The sequence below is a fragment of the Sander vitreus genome, chromosome 15, assembly GCF_031162955.1.
Source record: "Sander vitreus isolate 19-12246 chromosome 15, sanVit1, whole genome shotgun sequence".
Classification (NCBI taxonomy): domain Eukaryota; kingdom Metazoa; phylum Chordata; class Actinopteri; order Perciformes; family Percidae; genus Sander; species Sander vitreus.
In genome coordinates, this window is record NC_135869.1 from 3,505,776 (window position 1) to 3,523,320 (window position 17,545).

Genomic DNA, 17,545 nt, shown 5'->3' on the forward strand with positions numbered 1-17,545 from the left:
GCACGAGATACTTTTGCATGCTCTCTCGAAAAAAAAATCATTTCTCATGTCCCTTTTTGAGGCTAGGTAGTTTGTACCTCTTATTGGTGTCATTTCTATTTCTCTGTGGCAGTGGTGTCTTGGCAGGTGTATATAATGGATATACTGTCCTTTATTCCAAAAAGCTATTTCCTCTTTACTGCCCGCTCAGCCAAGAAATAGTCACGTAGCACCCTATGTAAAACAGGGATTTGACAATTTTACAGTTTTGATTTTTGTATCGACAAAGGATATAATACAGAATTGAGCGTAGTCTTCACGTCACTCACAAGTCTCCTGAAAACTCAGGGTTGTCGTGGATCCTCACGCTGTCCTTCCTAAGTCATTCTTCTCTCTAGGTCTTTGTCTCTCTCTCTCTCTCTCTCTCTCTCTCTCTCTCTCTCTCTCTCTCTATCTTCCCCACCATTTGAACCCAGTCAGATTTATTAATATTAAAAAGGACGGTGGGTCCTCAGGGCTTAGTCCCACTATCTCCTTCCCTCCATCCCTCTGCCTCCTTTCTCTCTCCGTCACTCTCATTGTCTCGGTGTCCCTCACTCGTCTCTCCACTGCTTGACCCTGCTAAGGTTAAATATTATTATTGTGTTATATGTTCAGAAGCACTTGGGGCGTCTTCTGTCTCCCGCCGTCTCCTCTGTCTGTGTTTGGCAGCTGTGGATCTTTCTATATTTCGGGCCTCTCTTAGTAAAAACACACACACACCAGACCCAGGCAGATTTCCAGGGCTGTTTCTGAGCATTTTTGGGGCATTTTACACTGGCACCCCAGCAAACCCAAACCATCACCACCACCCATCTGGCTACGACCTTATGCCCCCAGTCATTTTTATATCAATGAATGACTTGGCATACTTTATCAGTAAGGATTTTAATTAACAAATGAAACACAATATGAAAACAGTAAGTAATTATTTACAATATTACAAAAATACTTTTCCCGATACATGGCAAAAGCAATGTCTGTTATTTGGCAGTTAACCTTTTGTATCCATTCGGTCTGATAACAATTGGAGAGTCTAGACAGTCTGTTGTCATGAACCATTCATACAAAAGTAATGCACTGTAATTTGTATGTAACGTATTTATTGCTGTATGAACCACATTGACTGCTGCTGTATAAGACCACTCTGGTCCGCTTAGGGAGGTGGTCTGGGTGGGTTCTAAAACACAGGGCTTTCAAGCTGGGGAGCGGAGTTTGTGTTCCGGGGAAAACACAAGACTTTCACCCAGGAAACACGTTGTCTCCTGGGAGTACTACTTAAAGCTAAAGTGTGTAGTTTCTGTCGCCCCCATGAGGAATTCTAAGTAATGACAACAACACTGTCTGCGCAGCCACATGATACAAGCCTTCTGTGATCGCGCACAGCCCTCAGCCCTCCTTCACAAAGTTGCTAGTAGCCAAGGAGGACATGGAGGATTAAAAAAACATGATGGACTCTTCAGAATAGGGTAATTATCTTCACTTGAGTTTCTGCGTGCGAAAGTCACCGGACACCACAATCTTCTGAACATAGCCATACTGAGAAATACAGAGAGAGTTATGTGGAGCTGGGAGTCTTAATTAGCTTTGTAGCAACTCATTTGGCAATGGCTTGAATATAACGGATGTTCAATAATATGAAAAAGTTTTATTGAACGTTTTTTTTTTTTTTGTGATCAGTTTTTTATTGAAAAATGTACAATATATATATAATCACATCATATACACAGTTTTTTTTCAACCCAGCAATGTAACAGAAATAAAGTCCTTTGTACATCCTTAGGAAGGCAACAATATTAGAACCCCTATACCACCCCACACCCCCCCCCCCCAAGGCGACTCCCTATAATCCTCCCACCCAGGATCTCTCCCCCCAATAAAAATATAACAGAAAGATCAAGGACGGCCATGCTGCACCCTTTCTTTAACTAACTTCTGTGCTGCCTCCCATGCCTGCAGAGTCTTATGGCTGGCCCCGTGCGTACCTGCAACGGACCACTCCATCAGCACAATTTCAAGAAATGAATTGGCCCAGTGCTGCCAAGCCAAGGAATGTGGCGGCTGCCACCTAAGGGCCCGCACTAAAGCTTTAAGGGGACTAGTGTTTTAATCCAAAATACAAACTCAAACCTTTTCTTGACTAACTTTAACTGTAAAGACCGCTAAACTTAACTGTCATACTCGTCGTCATGTGACTAGCCTATCTTTTTTTGTAGGATACCATACCAATTGTTCCCCATTCAAGTTACCTGAGCGCTAAACCGGAAGTAGCCAGCTCGGTCAGCAGAGGTCTCTAGTGCGCCTAGAATCATTTTGGCTACATGATGGCTTCATGCGCCACTGGGAAACTTTCAAAGGAATGAATGGGGCCACGCCCTTAATTGCTGTTTGAAAGTTCTTATAATACTTCCATGATGTATACACATTTAGATTTTTAAATTTTTAGCCCTAAAATGTTTGTTTCTACATACACCTCCTGACATACAGCCTGTCTGTCATACACAAACACGTATGCACACACACGCACCCACGCACACAGCTGGGTGATATAACAATGTGATGACATGCCAAGCAGGGGTTAGGATTGCACTCTGCAGGTCAGGGCTGCCACATCTGGCACTCCACTCCTCCACTGAATACTGTCTGAGAGGGATGGATAAATGGATAGAGCATGAGAGAATGAGAGATAGATGGAGGAAAAGTGAGAGAGAGGGATGTGAGTACAGCGTAAAAGAGTAAACTTAATATTGCACTTAATATTCCAGTTTTTGTCCTTGTTCAGAAAAAGACAATATTCTGACTAAGCTGTTTACATGGCTAATGAAAGTGAATATTCCGCTAATAATTCTGTGTACATGCAGCTGTGCAAAGTAGGATAGAAAGGTCGGTGCTGCAATGTTTGTGCATATCCAAAAACCTGTTGATATCCAGATATTTTATAATGTTTAAAAGTAGCTGTGTTTCTCCATCCAACCAGAAATATGGGCTTTTCTTTTTGGCATGTAGCCTTGCAAACTGGTTGGTTTGTGTACAACAACAATAGCAACGCACAGAGCTGACCGTAAGCATAAGCAGGCCATAAACGGTCACAAACTACAGTTAAAAACCCTGATTAAGGCGCATGTTCCAAATGCGCAGTATACATATCCAAAGAATGCTTCTAAGACCAGAATAATACCCCACATGTCTTAACTGGAAAATGTTAAACTTGGAAAAAGGCCTTTTTCAGAATATCCCAACGGAATATGCTGTTACGTGACCCGTATATTGCAATATTCGGAATAATAGTGGAATATTAGTGTGCATGTAAATATACTCACTGACTACCATTGATGAGTTTTTTGTATCATATGATGACAGCTGTTTTGCACTGCAAGTTGTTGTTAATCCTGTCTCTGACAAGCATTATGGCAGTTTAGCTGTGATAAGCCCTCTATGCTGTGTGTGTGTGTGTGTGTGTGTGTGTGTGTGTGTGTGTGTGTGTCAAAATGACAGTGGGTTTAGTAAGGTCATCCAAGGCTCTGTGTGTGGACTTATCTAAGTCCTGTCAATTGTATTTACATAGCCCAATACCACAAATCACAGATTTGCCTCAAAGGGGTTGGATGTCTAACTGTTTGTCGCAGTGTCAACTACTGTACAAACCCCAGTGCACAAATACCAGCCACTTTCCCACTCCTTCCTGTTATCTGCTACATACTTATATACTCTGCTACTCACACAGCCTGAGTCGGCAGTCAGACGGTGCAGCAAAAACGCAGGTCTTTCCATTTATTTGAATCGGGGTAGTGTGTTTAGGCTGCAGCGGGGGTTGCCACGGTGGGGGACGCGCAAAAAACCGCAGCGGGTGAGAAACGCAACCCCTCGTCACGCTGCGGTGGCCAGTCACGTAACCGGAGATCAGACTTGTCAGTGTGTTTAGAGCTATAGTTTTGAGGCGGTGTGAGTGTCCCATACAGGAAACAAGAAACATCACAGCCTCTATTGCTGCCACAAGAAAGTTTTTTTAAAAGGGCAACTATCATATAGCATTTTCAGGATTATACTTGCATTTTGTGTTTGTGCTAGAACATGTTTAATTCAATTCAATTCAATTTTATTTATAGTATAAAATCATAACAAGAGTTATCTCAAGACACTTTACAGATAGAGTAGGTCTAGACCACACTATAATTTACAAAGACCCAACAATTCTAGTAATTCCCCCAAGAGCAAGCATTTAGTGCGACAGTGGCGAGGAAAAACTTCCTTTTAGGGAGAAACCTCGGACAGACCCAGGCTCTTGGTAGGCGGTGTCTGACGGTGCCGGTTGGTGGTGTGATGAACAGTGGCAATAATAGTCACAATAGTAGTTGTAGTAGTTCATGGTGTAGCAGGGCACTGCAGGGCGTTACATGGTGTAGCAGGACGTAGCAGAGCGTAGGAGGGTGTAGCAGGGCGTGGAGCAGGACCACGGCAACAGCTGCAACCATGATTTAGGTAACACCCTGATCCAAGGAAAACTGCTGAGCAAAAAAAAACATAAGGACTCCGGGGAATAAGCTCCCCAGAGCTAGGTTAGTAGCCAACATTTCTGGGACATGGATGCACACAGATGGAAAGAGAGAGGAGAGAGGAGTTCAGTGTGTTAAAGGAAGTCCCCCTGCAGTCTAAAACTATAACAGCATAATTAAGAGCTGGTGCAAGGCAAACCTGAGCCAATTCTATAAGGGTTGATAGATGAATCTGACGAGTATGAAGAGAAGAAGAGAAGAGGGGTGCCGTGTCTTTTGCTATACACCCTCCCCCGCCGGTCTAGGTGAACGCTGCAATTCCTCACTCCCTAACTATAAGCTTTATCAAAGACGAGAGTTTTAAGTTTACTCTTAAATGTGGTGATGGTGTCTGCCTCCCGAACCCAGACTGGGAGCTGGTTCCACAGGAGAGGATTCTGATAGCTGAAGGCTCTGACTCCCATTCTACTTTTAGAGACTCTAGGAACCACAAGTAACACAGTGCTCTAGTGGGACAATAAGGTACTATGAGCTCATCAAGATATGATGGTGCTTGACCATTTAGAGCTTTGTAGGTCAGGAGAAGGATTTTAAATTCAATCCTGGATTTTACAGGAAGCCAATGCAGAGAAGCTAATACAGGAGAAATATGATCTATTTTCTTAGTTCTTGCAGTTTACATGCTTTAATGTTAAAAAAAACACTTCATTTTTCTCAGACTGCCCATGGCTGCAGCACCTGTATTCACCCTCTTTATGAGAGGTGAATCTGTAGTGCCTGTCTCTTTAATCCCTCTTCCTGAAAAAGCCCAGTCTGCTCTGATTGACCAGCGTGCTTCCTGGAAACTCTGGAGCTCCGTGTTTCACTAGTTGAAGCTGGAGCTACTGCAACGGAGTATATAGCAGGACTTTGTACCATGAAAAATCACCAATAAAGGCTTCTAAACCAAATATTACAAAACCGGACATGTCCAAGCAGTAATGTGACTGGAATTTGAGGAGAAATTACCAGCATTGGCCAAGATTACAGCTATGTCGCGTTAGCATGTAGCTGCTTAATAGTTAGCAGTATGCTAACGTTAGATTGTAGTGGAAAAAAGCAGCAAGGTGACATTGCTTACTGCAGTTAGCATTTAGTTACATGGGACAATGTTAATAGCAGTGGCTTTAAAAAAACACTCCAGTCCTGCCTACTTGGAGCAGATGACCAATCATAGCAGGCCAGCTTAGAGTTGCGTAACACTTAGCCGAGATTAGAAAAAACTGTTGAAACCAGAGCGTTCAGAACCATTGGAAATCTGAACGTTTTAGCTCACAATGATTTGTCTAATATAAGTTTACCTCAAGTTTTGGCCACGTTTAAAATGAATATCCATCATTATAACATTGTAGATATGACAGATATGACAAAAACGAAACACAAGCACTGAACTGCCCGGGAGTTTGTGAAATAGCTGAATATTTCCTGCAACAACAAAGCACTCGCTGTGTCTCGCTCATCTCTTTTCTTTCTCCCCTGTGAAATATAGCTGCCTTCAAGCGCATTCAGAAATGTAGAGATCTATAAACGATCTAACGGAAAACAATAATTGTGAAAAATAAAGTCTATTTGTGCTACCTTGGGGGGGTTAAAGAACAGAACAGGACATGACACAAATGGGCCGTTTCAGTGACACTCCCACAGTCGCACAACCCTACGAAAAATCGACAGATCCCTTTTTTTGGTCTGAATGCACCGCTGGAGCTGCCTCCCTTAACACTACATCTACTGTATGTTCAGCCTGCTTCCTAGTGGCAGACTGTAAGCCTGTTTGAGCAATTACATTAAAGACGCTTTACTAGAAACTGTGGGCCATGCTGCGTCTCAATTTGGATACTTTTGTTATACACTTACTGTCTGAGGGGTCACAAGATAATTGAAAGGATAAAGAACAGATATCTGTTGCAGAAAATTGTTTCTTTTATCTCTCCCTAAAGTATTGCTTTATTCATGTGAAATACTTCATACTGTCAGCCAGGGGCGTCACTTTGTGTTAGAAAGTGGTGGGAACGTGAGGTCTTGGATGAGAAAAAACATTTTTATATTCAATGGTGGGATCGCTATGAGGTCAGAGAAGATAATTGCAGCAGGTCGGGAAAAGAATCGCATCAATTGCAATAGAAAATATAAAAACTGGTCTACTCATCATAAAATGCACAGCGATGCACAAGTTACAGTCATCCATGCATGAGCGCAGATGTCATTTTAAGATTTGGAGGTAAACATATGTTGGGGTCCTCCCCTAGAAAATATTTAGCGTTAAATTTATGGTGGAAATGTCTTTCTTTATGTAAAGCACATGCAGCAGGTGACAAAATATAAAAACATAATGGAATATAGTACAGTAACGCTCTCAGGCATTCTGAATTGCTTTTAAATATTTATTCTCCTGTAGATTAACCTTTTCTCATGTAATGCTATCCCTGCTAACCAGTGGTGGAATGTAACTAAGTACATTTACTCAAGTACTGTACTTAAGTGAAATTTTAGGTACTTGTACTTTACTTGAGTCTTTTCTTTTCATGCTACTTTCTACTTCTATTCCGCTACATTTCAGAGAGAAATATACTACTATATTTACTCCACCACATAATCTGACAGCTTTAGTTACTAGAAATTAAGATCGTTGCACACAAAACACATGTTTAAAAAAAAAAAAAAAAAAATGTTATAAATTAAACTATATATAACAATATAACGGCCTACAAGTCCAGCTGAAATAAATAGACCATTAAACACTTAGTTGATTGATAGAACTGTATTGGATCGTTTCCAGTTTCTTCAGGGTACTTTTAATATTTGAAGTTCCTTTTTTCTGATGATACTTACATAGTTTTACCTAAGTAACATTTTTAATGCAGGACTTTTGTAACAGAGTATTTTTACAGTGTAGTACTTTTACTTGAGTAAAGGATCTGATTACTTCTTCCACCGCTGCTGCTGACTCAGCAAACATCAAGGCATGATTAAGTCTTCCCTCCTCTTTTGTGTCTTTTGTTTGTGGCAGTAATCTCTTTAAATGTGCGCGTTCACATCAATTATACATGAATGCATTTGAATTCATCTATTGACCCGTGGACTGTAACAGCCCAGATGTGTTTTCAGCAAGATTTTTGCCCGTGTTCAAAGATTTCTGCACATCAAATTCTATATATCGGTGTTTTCTGTGTTCTATTCTTTTAGAACATTTTTAACAAATTTGCTTTTTAAAAAGCGATGCTAGGGCGCTTTGGTAGCTCACCTGGTAGAGCGTGCGCCCCACGTGGCTTAGTCCTTATCGCAGTGGCCCGGGTTTGATCCCAACCCGTGGCCCTTTGCTGCATGTCGTCCACCTTCTCTCTTTCCCCCTATCCTGTGTACAGCTGTTGTATCAATTAAAGGCAAAAAAGCCCCAAAAATAATCAAAATAAAGATAAAATTTCATTCCAGGGTCCCCATTGTAAATGACAAGTTCAAATACTACCCAAATATCACGATATTTTCCACCTCAACGTCGATATTGCGGCGATATTGTAGGGTTGACTATTGGCGCTTTTACAAAATATTAACACAATGAGAGTTTTGATAAATAATCACCAATAATTTGGATACAACGACTAAGTGGGTAAAGGCAAATAATAGAACAGCTAGTAAGTCTGGTAAGTTGAGAAAATCACATCACTTTACTGTAATGCAGCCTGTAAAACCAGAAAAAGACAACACTTCATATTACGATATCAGAAATGTAAGACGATATCTAGTCTCATATATCAATGTCGATAAATATAGTTATATTGCCTATCCCTAATTTGAACTGGGACAAAGATCATTAACCTTGTATATAACAAGTAGAGATGTAATGTACTGGTCATATATATATATATATATATATATATATATATATATATATATATATATGTATATGTAAGACATTTCTTCATTTAAAAGACACACAAGACAAAAAGGTTGGCAGACCCTGCTGCAGATTATGAGCAATAAAAACTAGTGGGATAACTTTTAGACAGACTTTAATAAAGTCAGTTCCTCCTCCTTAGTTTTACTAACGTAGAGACTTTAATGATAGTTCTAATTTTAGTGAGATTTTAGTGAAGCCATGTGTAAATTCAAACCCACCCCAACTCCCCATTTCTCCTGTTCCTTTATAATGAAGTTTGTCTACTCACCTTCTCTCTGTTTTTATGGTCTGAACTTATGGAGTGCTCAAGCCCATGACGTCACCGCATAACGGTCACCTTTTATCAGTGGTGGAATGTAACTAAGTACACACTGCATACTCAAGTAATGTAGTTTTAAGGACAAATTCGAGGACGTGTACTGTACTTGAGTCTTTTCCTGCTACTTTCTACTTCTATTCCGCTACATTTCAGAAAGAAATATTGTACATTTTACTCCACTACATTCATCTGACAGCTTTACTTACTTTACAAATTAAGATTTTTGCAGACAAAACACATGTAGTTTATAAAATACGATGTTTTTTATTTTAAATGAAACTACCCAACAATATAATGGCCTACAAGTCCAGCTGAAATGATTAGCAGATTAAACACTTAGTTGATTGACAGAACTGTTTGGATCGTTTCCAGTTTCTAAAATGTGAGGATTTTAGTGCAGTACTGATTCAGACCAAAGCAAACAAACTACAGGTGTGAAAACACCCTAATAGTACGTGTCAGTCGCTCCGCTTCCGAACATTGCACGCTAATGACCTCTCCACTAGCAGTTATCGGTTTCTTTCCACTGACTGTGTCCCAACCGACAGCGGCAGATGCCGCCCACCAAGAGTCTGGGTCTGTCAGAGGTTTCTGCCTGTAAAAAGGCCTAGCTCTACTCTCTAATCTAATCTGTAAAGTGTCCTGAGATAACTTCTGTTGTGATTTGACACTATAAATTGAATTGAATGTAATTGAATTGAATTGACCACCGACAAGCAAAAAAACCAGGCTACACCCTTCTACAACCGCCATGGCTGCACCTGATTGGACAAACGTGTCACGTGATGTGGGGCTGTCTGCTCCCTGATTTCAAAACAGACCATAATGGTGGCTCATTTGGAAAACGTTCTCTTATTTTACGGAAAATAGTTCACTGAAATTTGTTTCTGAAAACATTTAATGCAAGAAATGGGAAAAGGGTCAGTTTCAAAGCTTCTCGTAAGCTTTTGAGAGGCGCCGAGCTGAGCCAGCCGCTCCTCATTTGCATAGAGTAGCCTGGATTTCAACTCCCACAGAAATAAATGGGAAGCGTGGAAATGACGTACTATAATCACAGCTGCTCTCTCTTTTTGTCCCACTCTCTTTCTCCTCACCTTCCTCCCACCCACCACCAGTCCCGTCCTTCTGGGGTCTGGTGCACTCCGCCTGGAACCTGTGCGCCATAGGGAAGAGGCAGTCACCCATCGACATCGAGACCAGTCACATGATCTTTGACCCGTACCTGACCCCTCTGAGGCTCAACACAGGAGGACGCAAGGTAAGGGAGAATATAGCAGCACTTTCTACAGTCAAAAATCGACATAACCGGAAATGTTTCAGAAGCGATGTGACCCGGAATTGGGGAGAATTTAACAACATTGGCAGCCAAGATGACATCTTTTACTGCTGTTAGTATGTAGCTACATGGGACAATGTTAACACAGCAGTAGCTTAAAAAAAACACTCCAGCATTTCCTGTCTGGCTGGAGCAGATGACCAATGATAGAAGGCCGGCTCTGTGTGATGTGACACAGAGCCGAGAGTAGAAAAACGTTCAGAACAGTGGGAAATTTGAACATTTTAGCTTATGGGGATTTCTACGAAATACGTTTACCTCAGTTTTGGCCAAATCCGAAATTATAACATGGTAGATATGACAGAAAATACGGAAAAGCATAATATGTCACCTTTAAGAGACACCGACCCATGAATTGCAGGCTGATGATTGGAGACAGAACTCATCAACTCATAAATCTAAGGGGGGGGGGGCATGCTCCATTCACAGCAGCTATGTGCACTACTTTTCAAGCCATCTGATAATAGAGGCTTTCTTTAACAAATGTACATCATTTGGGAAAAACATGGTAGTTGCCAACAATAGGAAACATCCTGTAGAGCCTGCATCCTGTTTTGTGTCCAACTGTTCTCTTCATTCTGAAACCACAACACAAACAAATTCAATTCAGTTCAATTACATTTTATTATCATTGACCGGAATGTAGGTCCTTGCTTTCCAACAAAGAGTGCACATACACAGTAGATTGATGTTTATGTATAGAATGATTATGTCGGGAATGGGGGACAGAACTCAGGCGCAGACTGGAGTTGGCAAAAAAGAAGCAAATAATGTGCAGTAGGTAGGTTAGGAATTTGGCGTAAACAGCATTCGAGAGACTGAACGAAAACATAAAGTTGAAGTTGATTTCAAAACCCTCAAAGATTCGGGGCTTTTGAGAAAACATTTGGGGCTTTCGATATCAATACCGATACTGTGACCTCGATAACGGTTCCGGAATGATACTTTTTCGATACCAATTTTATAAAATCCATTTTATCAAAAAATAAATTACAACATTACGGCATAAAAGCTTTTGTCTCTTACTACGTGAGCCCTGTCTCTGTGGTAACGTAAAGTTTTTCCTGCATGCTGATTGGCTCACTGACACTGATGAGATTCCTCCTTAGGCATTGAAATTGGGTATTGAATGACAAGGCATTTTTCGATACTATATACTTCGATACTATAGAGGCAATTTGGTCAGTGCCTGAAAAGTATTGAGCGCTAGTCCCGAGTACCTTGCCTTGGGACCGTGCACAAACATCACATCCTTCATATATAAATCAGTCCACACAAGGCAACCGAGAAGGTTGGGGAAAGTCTCAGTTTTTAAGTTACTTTCAAATTTGTTTACCCATTGGAAATACAAAGCAATTAATAGGCCTAAATGAAAAAGTTACACAGAACTTTTATTTCATCACTGCTGGGAGCAAAACAGGACACATTCTCTAAATCGAGACACAGAGAAACTTCTGTTTGACGTGAGCCTTTCATCCATATCTAAAGGCTTTACAATTCCCAGCTGCATTTGACTTACTAGGCTCAGGAGGCATTACAATTTTAGCTCTTTACACAGCAATCACAGTTAATCTTTACAGGGACAATCCTCTCTAAAGCACCCTGAATCCCCATTACACACCTTTAGCTGATGTTGCACATTGCATCCTGGATTCATGATCATAAGTAATGTATTCAAGTTATTTGACATATGTACAGTAGATGAAGTGAGTTCAGCGGTATTTTCAGCTCAAAGAAGGGGGAACTGGCTACTGCTGAAAAAGTCAACGACAAGCCCTAATCACAAATACACTTTTATTGACATGTCCTGGACCTTGAAATCATAAGGTTCTACTGTATGTGAGTGGTTTTGGGATGTGGAGGTTCAAAGTTTACATATCCTAGATAGCAAAACTGATATACAGTAAAGTTACATAACAACTACATAACATAACAAGTGTCCTGAATAAAAATCAAAAGCGTGATCATAATTTAAATTGGCTGGATTGTATTCAACGACGATTCATTTACCGGATAGTTTGTGCGTCACCGGAAGTTCCGCCGGATGTCCCTCACCTTACGCTTTCTTTGTGTTGCATTCTGAACTCCGGTCGATTCGAAGAACAGCAACTGGAAACTCGGAGCTACCAAGCTGAAAATTAAATTTTGAAGAAAATTTGGATCGTGCAATAAGGCAGGTCTGCTTGGGAATGATTGTAAAGACTTACAAAGAATATGTTCATGGCATTTCCTCTCCAACTGTGACGTTTTGGGATCGATTGGCGGGGATTTGCTATGGACAAAATACACACGCCGATACACTGGTAAGAGCAAATGAGGTTTAACAATGTATCCAGCTAATTTAAATAGCTCCCGTTACTGTATTGCGTGAACAGTTAACTTCATTTAATATAGTATGTGGCGTTTTCTTTTGCGGTGTGCAAAAGTTCCACCAAAACAAGTTCCTTCCAAGAATATTTTGAAGAGCCACCCTCACTGTGTGCGGAGCTTAGTGCTGCCCAAGACGATTGTGATTGGTTCAAAGAAATGCAAATGACCCAGAGCGTTTTTTCTCCTATCCCAGAATGTATGTGTGAAAGGGCCAGACCTTCCTTCACAGCGCTGTGGAGATAGGTCTGGCAATGCGAGACTAGGTGGATTGAATCCTTTGATACTGAGAATTCATTATCTTCTTATCATAAGCTTCTGTCTGCTGGGGCAGAGCAGAAAGTAATGATTTTGTTGAAAATTTTAGCCAGTTTAATACTCAAAATCAAATTATTCATCACTGAAAGGAGTTATGACATAATATATTTCGGCACAGACAACTACAGAGCCTACCAAAAGGTCACAGTTGGAATTCTTTTGTTCCCTTGCGATACATATAGGATTATCTTCTTCTAATAATAAGTCATCTTGCAATGCATTTTCTGCTTAAACAGTAAGAAAAATCTATCATTATTTACATCTACAGCCTTAGTTTTCACTTTTTCACTGTCAAAATATTCATTAAAATAACATTTGAATAAAGACATGATGTGGTGAAATAATGATTCATGACTAATTTTCTTCTAAATCAAAGGAAAAGATGTCATTATGGTAAAATGTGCCACTAGTTTGAAGTCTAGCTCGTTTTCAGTGTGAATCATCAAATTATAGACTTTAACAACTGTGGCAATTTGTAAGTACAGTGGGGCAAAAAAGTATTTAGTCAGCCACCAATTGTGCAAGTTCTCCCACTTAAAAAGATGAGAGAGGCCTGTAATTTTCATCATAGGTACACTTCACCTATGAGAGACAAAATTAGGAAAAAAAATCCAGAAAATCACATTGTAGGATTTTTAATGAATTTATTTACAAATTCCTCGGGAAAATAAGTATTTGGTCACCTACAAACAAGCAATATTTCTGGCTGTCACAGACCTGTAACTTCTTCTTAAAGAGGCTCCTCTGTCCTCCACTCGTTACCTGTATTAATGGTACCTGTTTGAACTTGTTATCAGTATAAAAGACACCTGTCCACAACCTCAAACCGTCACACTCCAAACTCCACTATGGCCAAGACCAAAGAGCTGTCACCAGAAACAAAATTGTAGACCTGCATCTGGCTGGGAAGACTGAATCTGCAATAGGTAAGCAGCTTGGTGTGAAGAAATCAACTGTGGGAGAAATTATAAGAAAATGGAAGACATACAAGACCACTAATAATCTCCCTCGATCCACGCAAGATCTCACCCCGTGGGGTCAAAATGATCACAAGAACAGTGAGCAAAAATCCCAGAACCACTGGGGGACCTAGTGATTGACCTGCAGAGAGCTGGGACCAAAGTAACAAAAGCTACCATCAGTAACACACTACGCCGCCAGGGACTCAAATCCTGCAGTGCCAGACGTGTCCCCCTGCTTAAGCCAGTACATGTCCAGGCCCGTCTGGAGTTTGCTAGAGAGCATTTGGATGATCCAGAAGAGGATTGGGAGAATGTCATATGGTCAGATGAAACCAAAATAGAACGTTTTGGTAAAAACTCAACTCGTCGTGTTTGGAGGGGAAAGAATGCTGAGTTACATCCAAAGAACATCATACCTACTGTGAAGCATGGGGGTGGAAACATCATGCTTTGGGGCTGTTTTTCTGCAAAGGGACCAGGACGACAGATCCGCGTAAAGGAAAGAATGAATGGGGTCATGTATCGTGAGATTTTGAGTTAAAACCTCCTTCCATCAGCAAGGGCATTGAAGATTAAACGTGGCTGGGTCTTTCAGCATGACAATGATCCCAAACACACCTCCCGGGCAACGAAGGAGTGGCTTCGTAAGAAGCATTTCAAGGTCCTGCAGTGGCCTAGCCAGTCTCCAGATCTCAACCCCATAGAAAATCTTTGGAGGGAGTTGAAAGTCTGTGTTGCCCAGCGACAGCCCCAAAACATCACTGCTCTAGAGGAGATCTGCATGGAGGAATGGGCCAAAATACCAGCAACAGTGTGTGAAAACCTTGTGAAGACTTACAGAAAACGTTTGACCTCTGTCATTGCCAACAAAGGGTATATAACACAGTACTGAGATGAACTTTTGTTATTGACCAAATACTTATTTTCCACCATAATTTGCAAATAAATTCATTAAAAAATCCTACAATGTGATTTTTCTGGATTTTTTTTTCTCATTTTGTCTCTCATAGTTGAAGTGTACCTATGATGAAAATTACAGGCCTCTCTCATCTTTTTAAGTGGGAGAACTTGCACAATTGGTGGCTGACTAAATACTTTTTTGCCCCACTGTACTTACAAATTGCCACAGCTGTTAAAGTCTATAATTTGATGATTCACACTGAAAACGAGCTAGACTTCAAACTAGTGGCACATTTTACCATAATGACATCTTTTCCTTTGATTTAGAAGAAAATGAGTCATGAATCATTATTTCACCACATCATGTCTTTATTCAAATGTAGTAATGGCAGGTTTCTTTGATCTTGGCGAGGGACAATATGGTGTTTTGCTATCACAATTTAATATTCCCTTAAAGGTCGCATGGCATGAAATTTTCACTTTGAGGTTTTTTAACATTAATATGAGTTCCCTCAGACTGCCTATGGTCCCCCAGTGGCTAGAAATGGTGATAGGTGTAAACCGAGCCCTGGGTATCCTGCTCTGCCTTTGAGAAAATGAAAGCTCAGATGGGCTGATCTGGAATCTTGCTCCTTATGAGCTCATAAGGAGCAAGGTTACCTCCCCTTTCTCTGCTTTGAGAATTTGGCCCACCCATGAGAGAGAGGCATCATGAGGTGCTTTCCGACCGGATAGTACTTGTACTTTTTAGAGGAAAAGTACACTTCTAAGCCGTTCTAAGAACTACTCTCCCCCAAAATCTTTTTTTCCGTTTGCATTCCCACTGGCCAAGTGGCCATAGGGACTGGTAGGAGGGGTAAGGGAGTGACGCAAGCATGGCAACGGTCTTTATAGCATCGTCACTACACGTTAGCGCCACATACAACAACAACAAAGCAGCATGGAGGAGGCTGTACATGGCCAGCAGTGCCTGCACCTCCGCATCAGGCCACAGAGTTCCGCATTCCGTCCATTCTCGTAGTAATTCACGTAATGTTTTGCTCAACACAGACGGGGCTTTATTATACTCGGAACAGACCCCGCCTCTGCCTGCTGCGCTGTGGATGTGTGTGTGTGTGTGTGTGTGTGTGTCTGTGTGTGTGTGTGTGTGTGTGTGACGGCCGGCGAGCCACAGGACACGCTTGTGGAGTTTAACTCCGAAAAGACAGTTAACCACAGGTTCCCGTTAATCTTATGATGGACATGTGTTGTGATATTTAAACAAACGAACCGTCAACGGCGACATAAAAGCCTCTTGTTAACGAGAGCGGTCTGAGAGACCTCCAGTTCACAGCGAGGTGTCTGAGCAAGACTGGCCGAGTGACGAGCTAGAGGCCGGGGCAGGCGCTTGCTGGCTGTCGTCTCACTTCATGGAGCTTCTCAACTCCGAAAACTTTGAAGCAAATTGTCAATTCGGCATCAATTTTCGCAAGACTGCCTATATTCAAAATCTAAACAGTTAATTTCTGGCCTAAAACGTTGTCAGAAGTGAATTTAATGATGAATAAGATGGTGAAAATTGTTAAAAATGTCCCGTTGTTGGTTGTTGCTCTGACTGCAAGTTCCGAGTTGGCAGTGGGCGTGACTTTTTTTGAAGTTTGACCAATCAAGTACACCTAGGAAAAGGGAAAAGGGAAAAGACCCTGCTCTGAAGTAGGAGCTAAAAAAGTACGCTACTGCGGCCAGAGGAACTTAAAAATCCCCAATTTTTCCTGTCGGAACACAACGAAAAAAGTGTTCTAGGAACATTTAGTTCTAAGAACTGCAAAAATCCCTCCGGTTGGAAAGCCACTATGGCTTTCAAACGAGCAAAGTGGCAGTTGGTCAAGGCCACACCCCCACTCTCCACCTTGCCCCCCCCTCTCCTCCTCAATAGCTACAGACACAGAAATGGCACATCCTAAGTAAAACTCATTGTGGGACTGGCTCTAGTGGCTGTAATTCTGCACCAAGGCTGAATTTCGGGAAAGAGACTTCAGATACAGTATTAGGGGACCACTAAGGTCTATATAAAAGAGACTTCAGATACAGTATTAGGGGACCACTAAGGTCTATATAAAAGAGACTTCAGATACAGTATTAGGGGACCACTAAGGCCTATATAAAAGAGACTTCAGATACAGTATTAGGGGACCACTAAGGTCTATATAAAAGAGACTTCAGATACAGTATTAGGGGACCACTAAGGTCTATATAAAAGAGACTTAAGATACAGTATTAGGGGACCACTAAGGCCTATATAAAAGAGACTTCAGATACAGTATTAGGGGACCACTAAGGTCTATATAAAAGAGACTTAAGATACAGTATTAGGGGACCACTAAGGCCTATATAAAAGAGACTTCAGATACAGTATTAGAGACCACTAAGGCCTATATAAAAGAGACTTCAGATACAGTATTAGGGGACCACTAAGGCCTATATAAAAGAGACTTCAGATACAGTATTAGGGGACCGCTAAGGTCTATATAAAAGAGACTTCAGATACAGTATTAGAGGACCACTAAGGTCTATATAAAAGAGACTTCAGATACAGTATTAGGGGACCGCTAAGGTCTATATAAAAGAGACTTCAGATACAGTATTAGAGGACCACTAAGGTCTATATAAAAGAGACTTCAGATACAGTATTAGGGGACCACTAAAGTCTATATAAAAGAGACTTCAGATACAGTATTAGAGGACCACTAAGGTCTATATAAAAGAGACTTCAGATACAGTATTAGGGGACCACTAAGGCCTATATAAAAGAGACTTCAGATACAGTATTAGGGGACCACTAAGGTCTATATAAAAGAGACTTCAGATACAGTATTAGGGGACCACTAAGGCCTATATAAAAGAGACTTCAGATACAGT

At 41.0% G+C, this 17,545-nt stretch overlaps 1 protein-coding gene across 1 annotated transcript in view; it reads left to right on the forward strand.

Annotated features, from left to right (window-relative positions):
• The window catches only part of LOC144529957 (carbonic anhydrase-related protein 10-like), a 117,113-nt gene that overhangs the window by 44,915 nt on the left and 54,653 nt on the right, over window positions 1–17,545 (forward strand). The window contains exon 3 of the mRNA XM_078269324.1: window positions 9,880–10,022. Within this exon, the coding sequence (XP_078125450.1) occupies window positions 9,880–10,022 (143 nt within the window). The remainder of the gene's footprint in view (window positions 1–9,879; window positions 10,023–17,545) is intronic.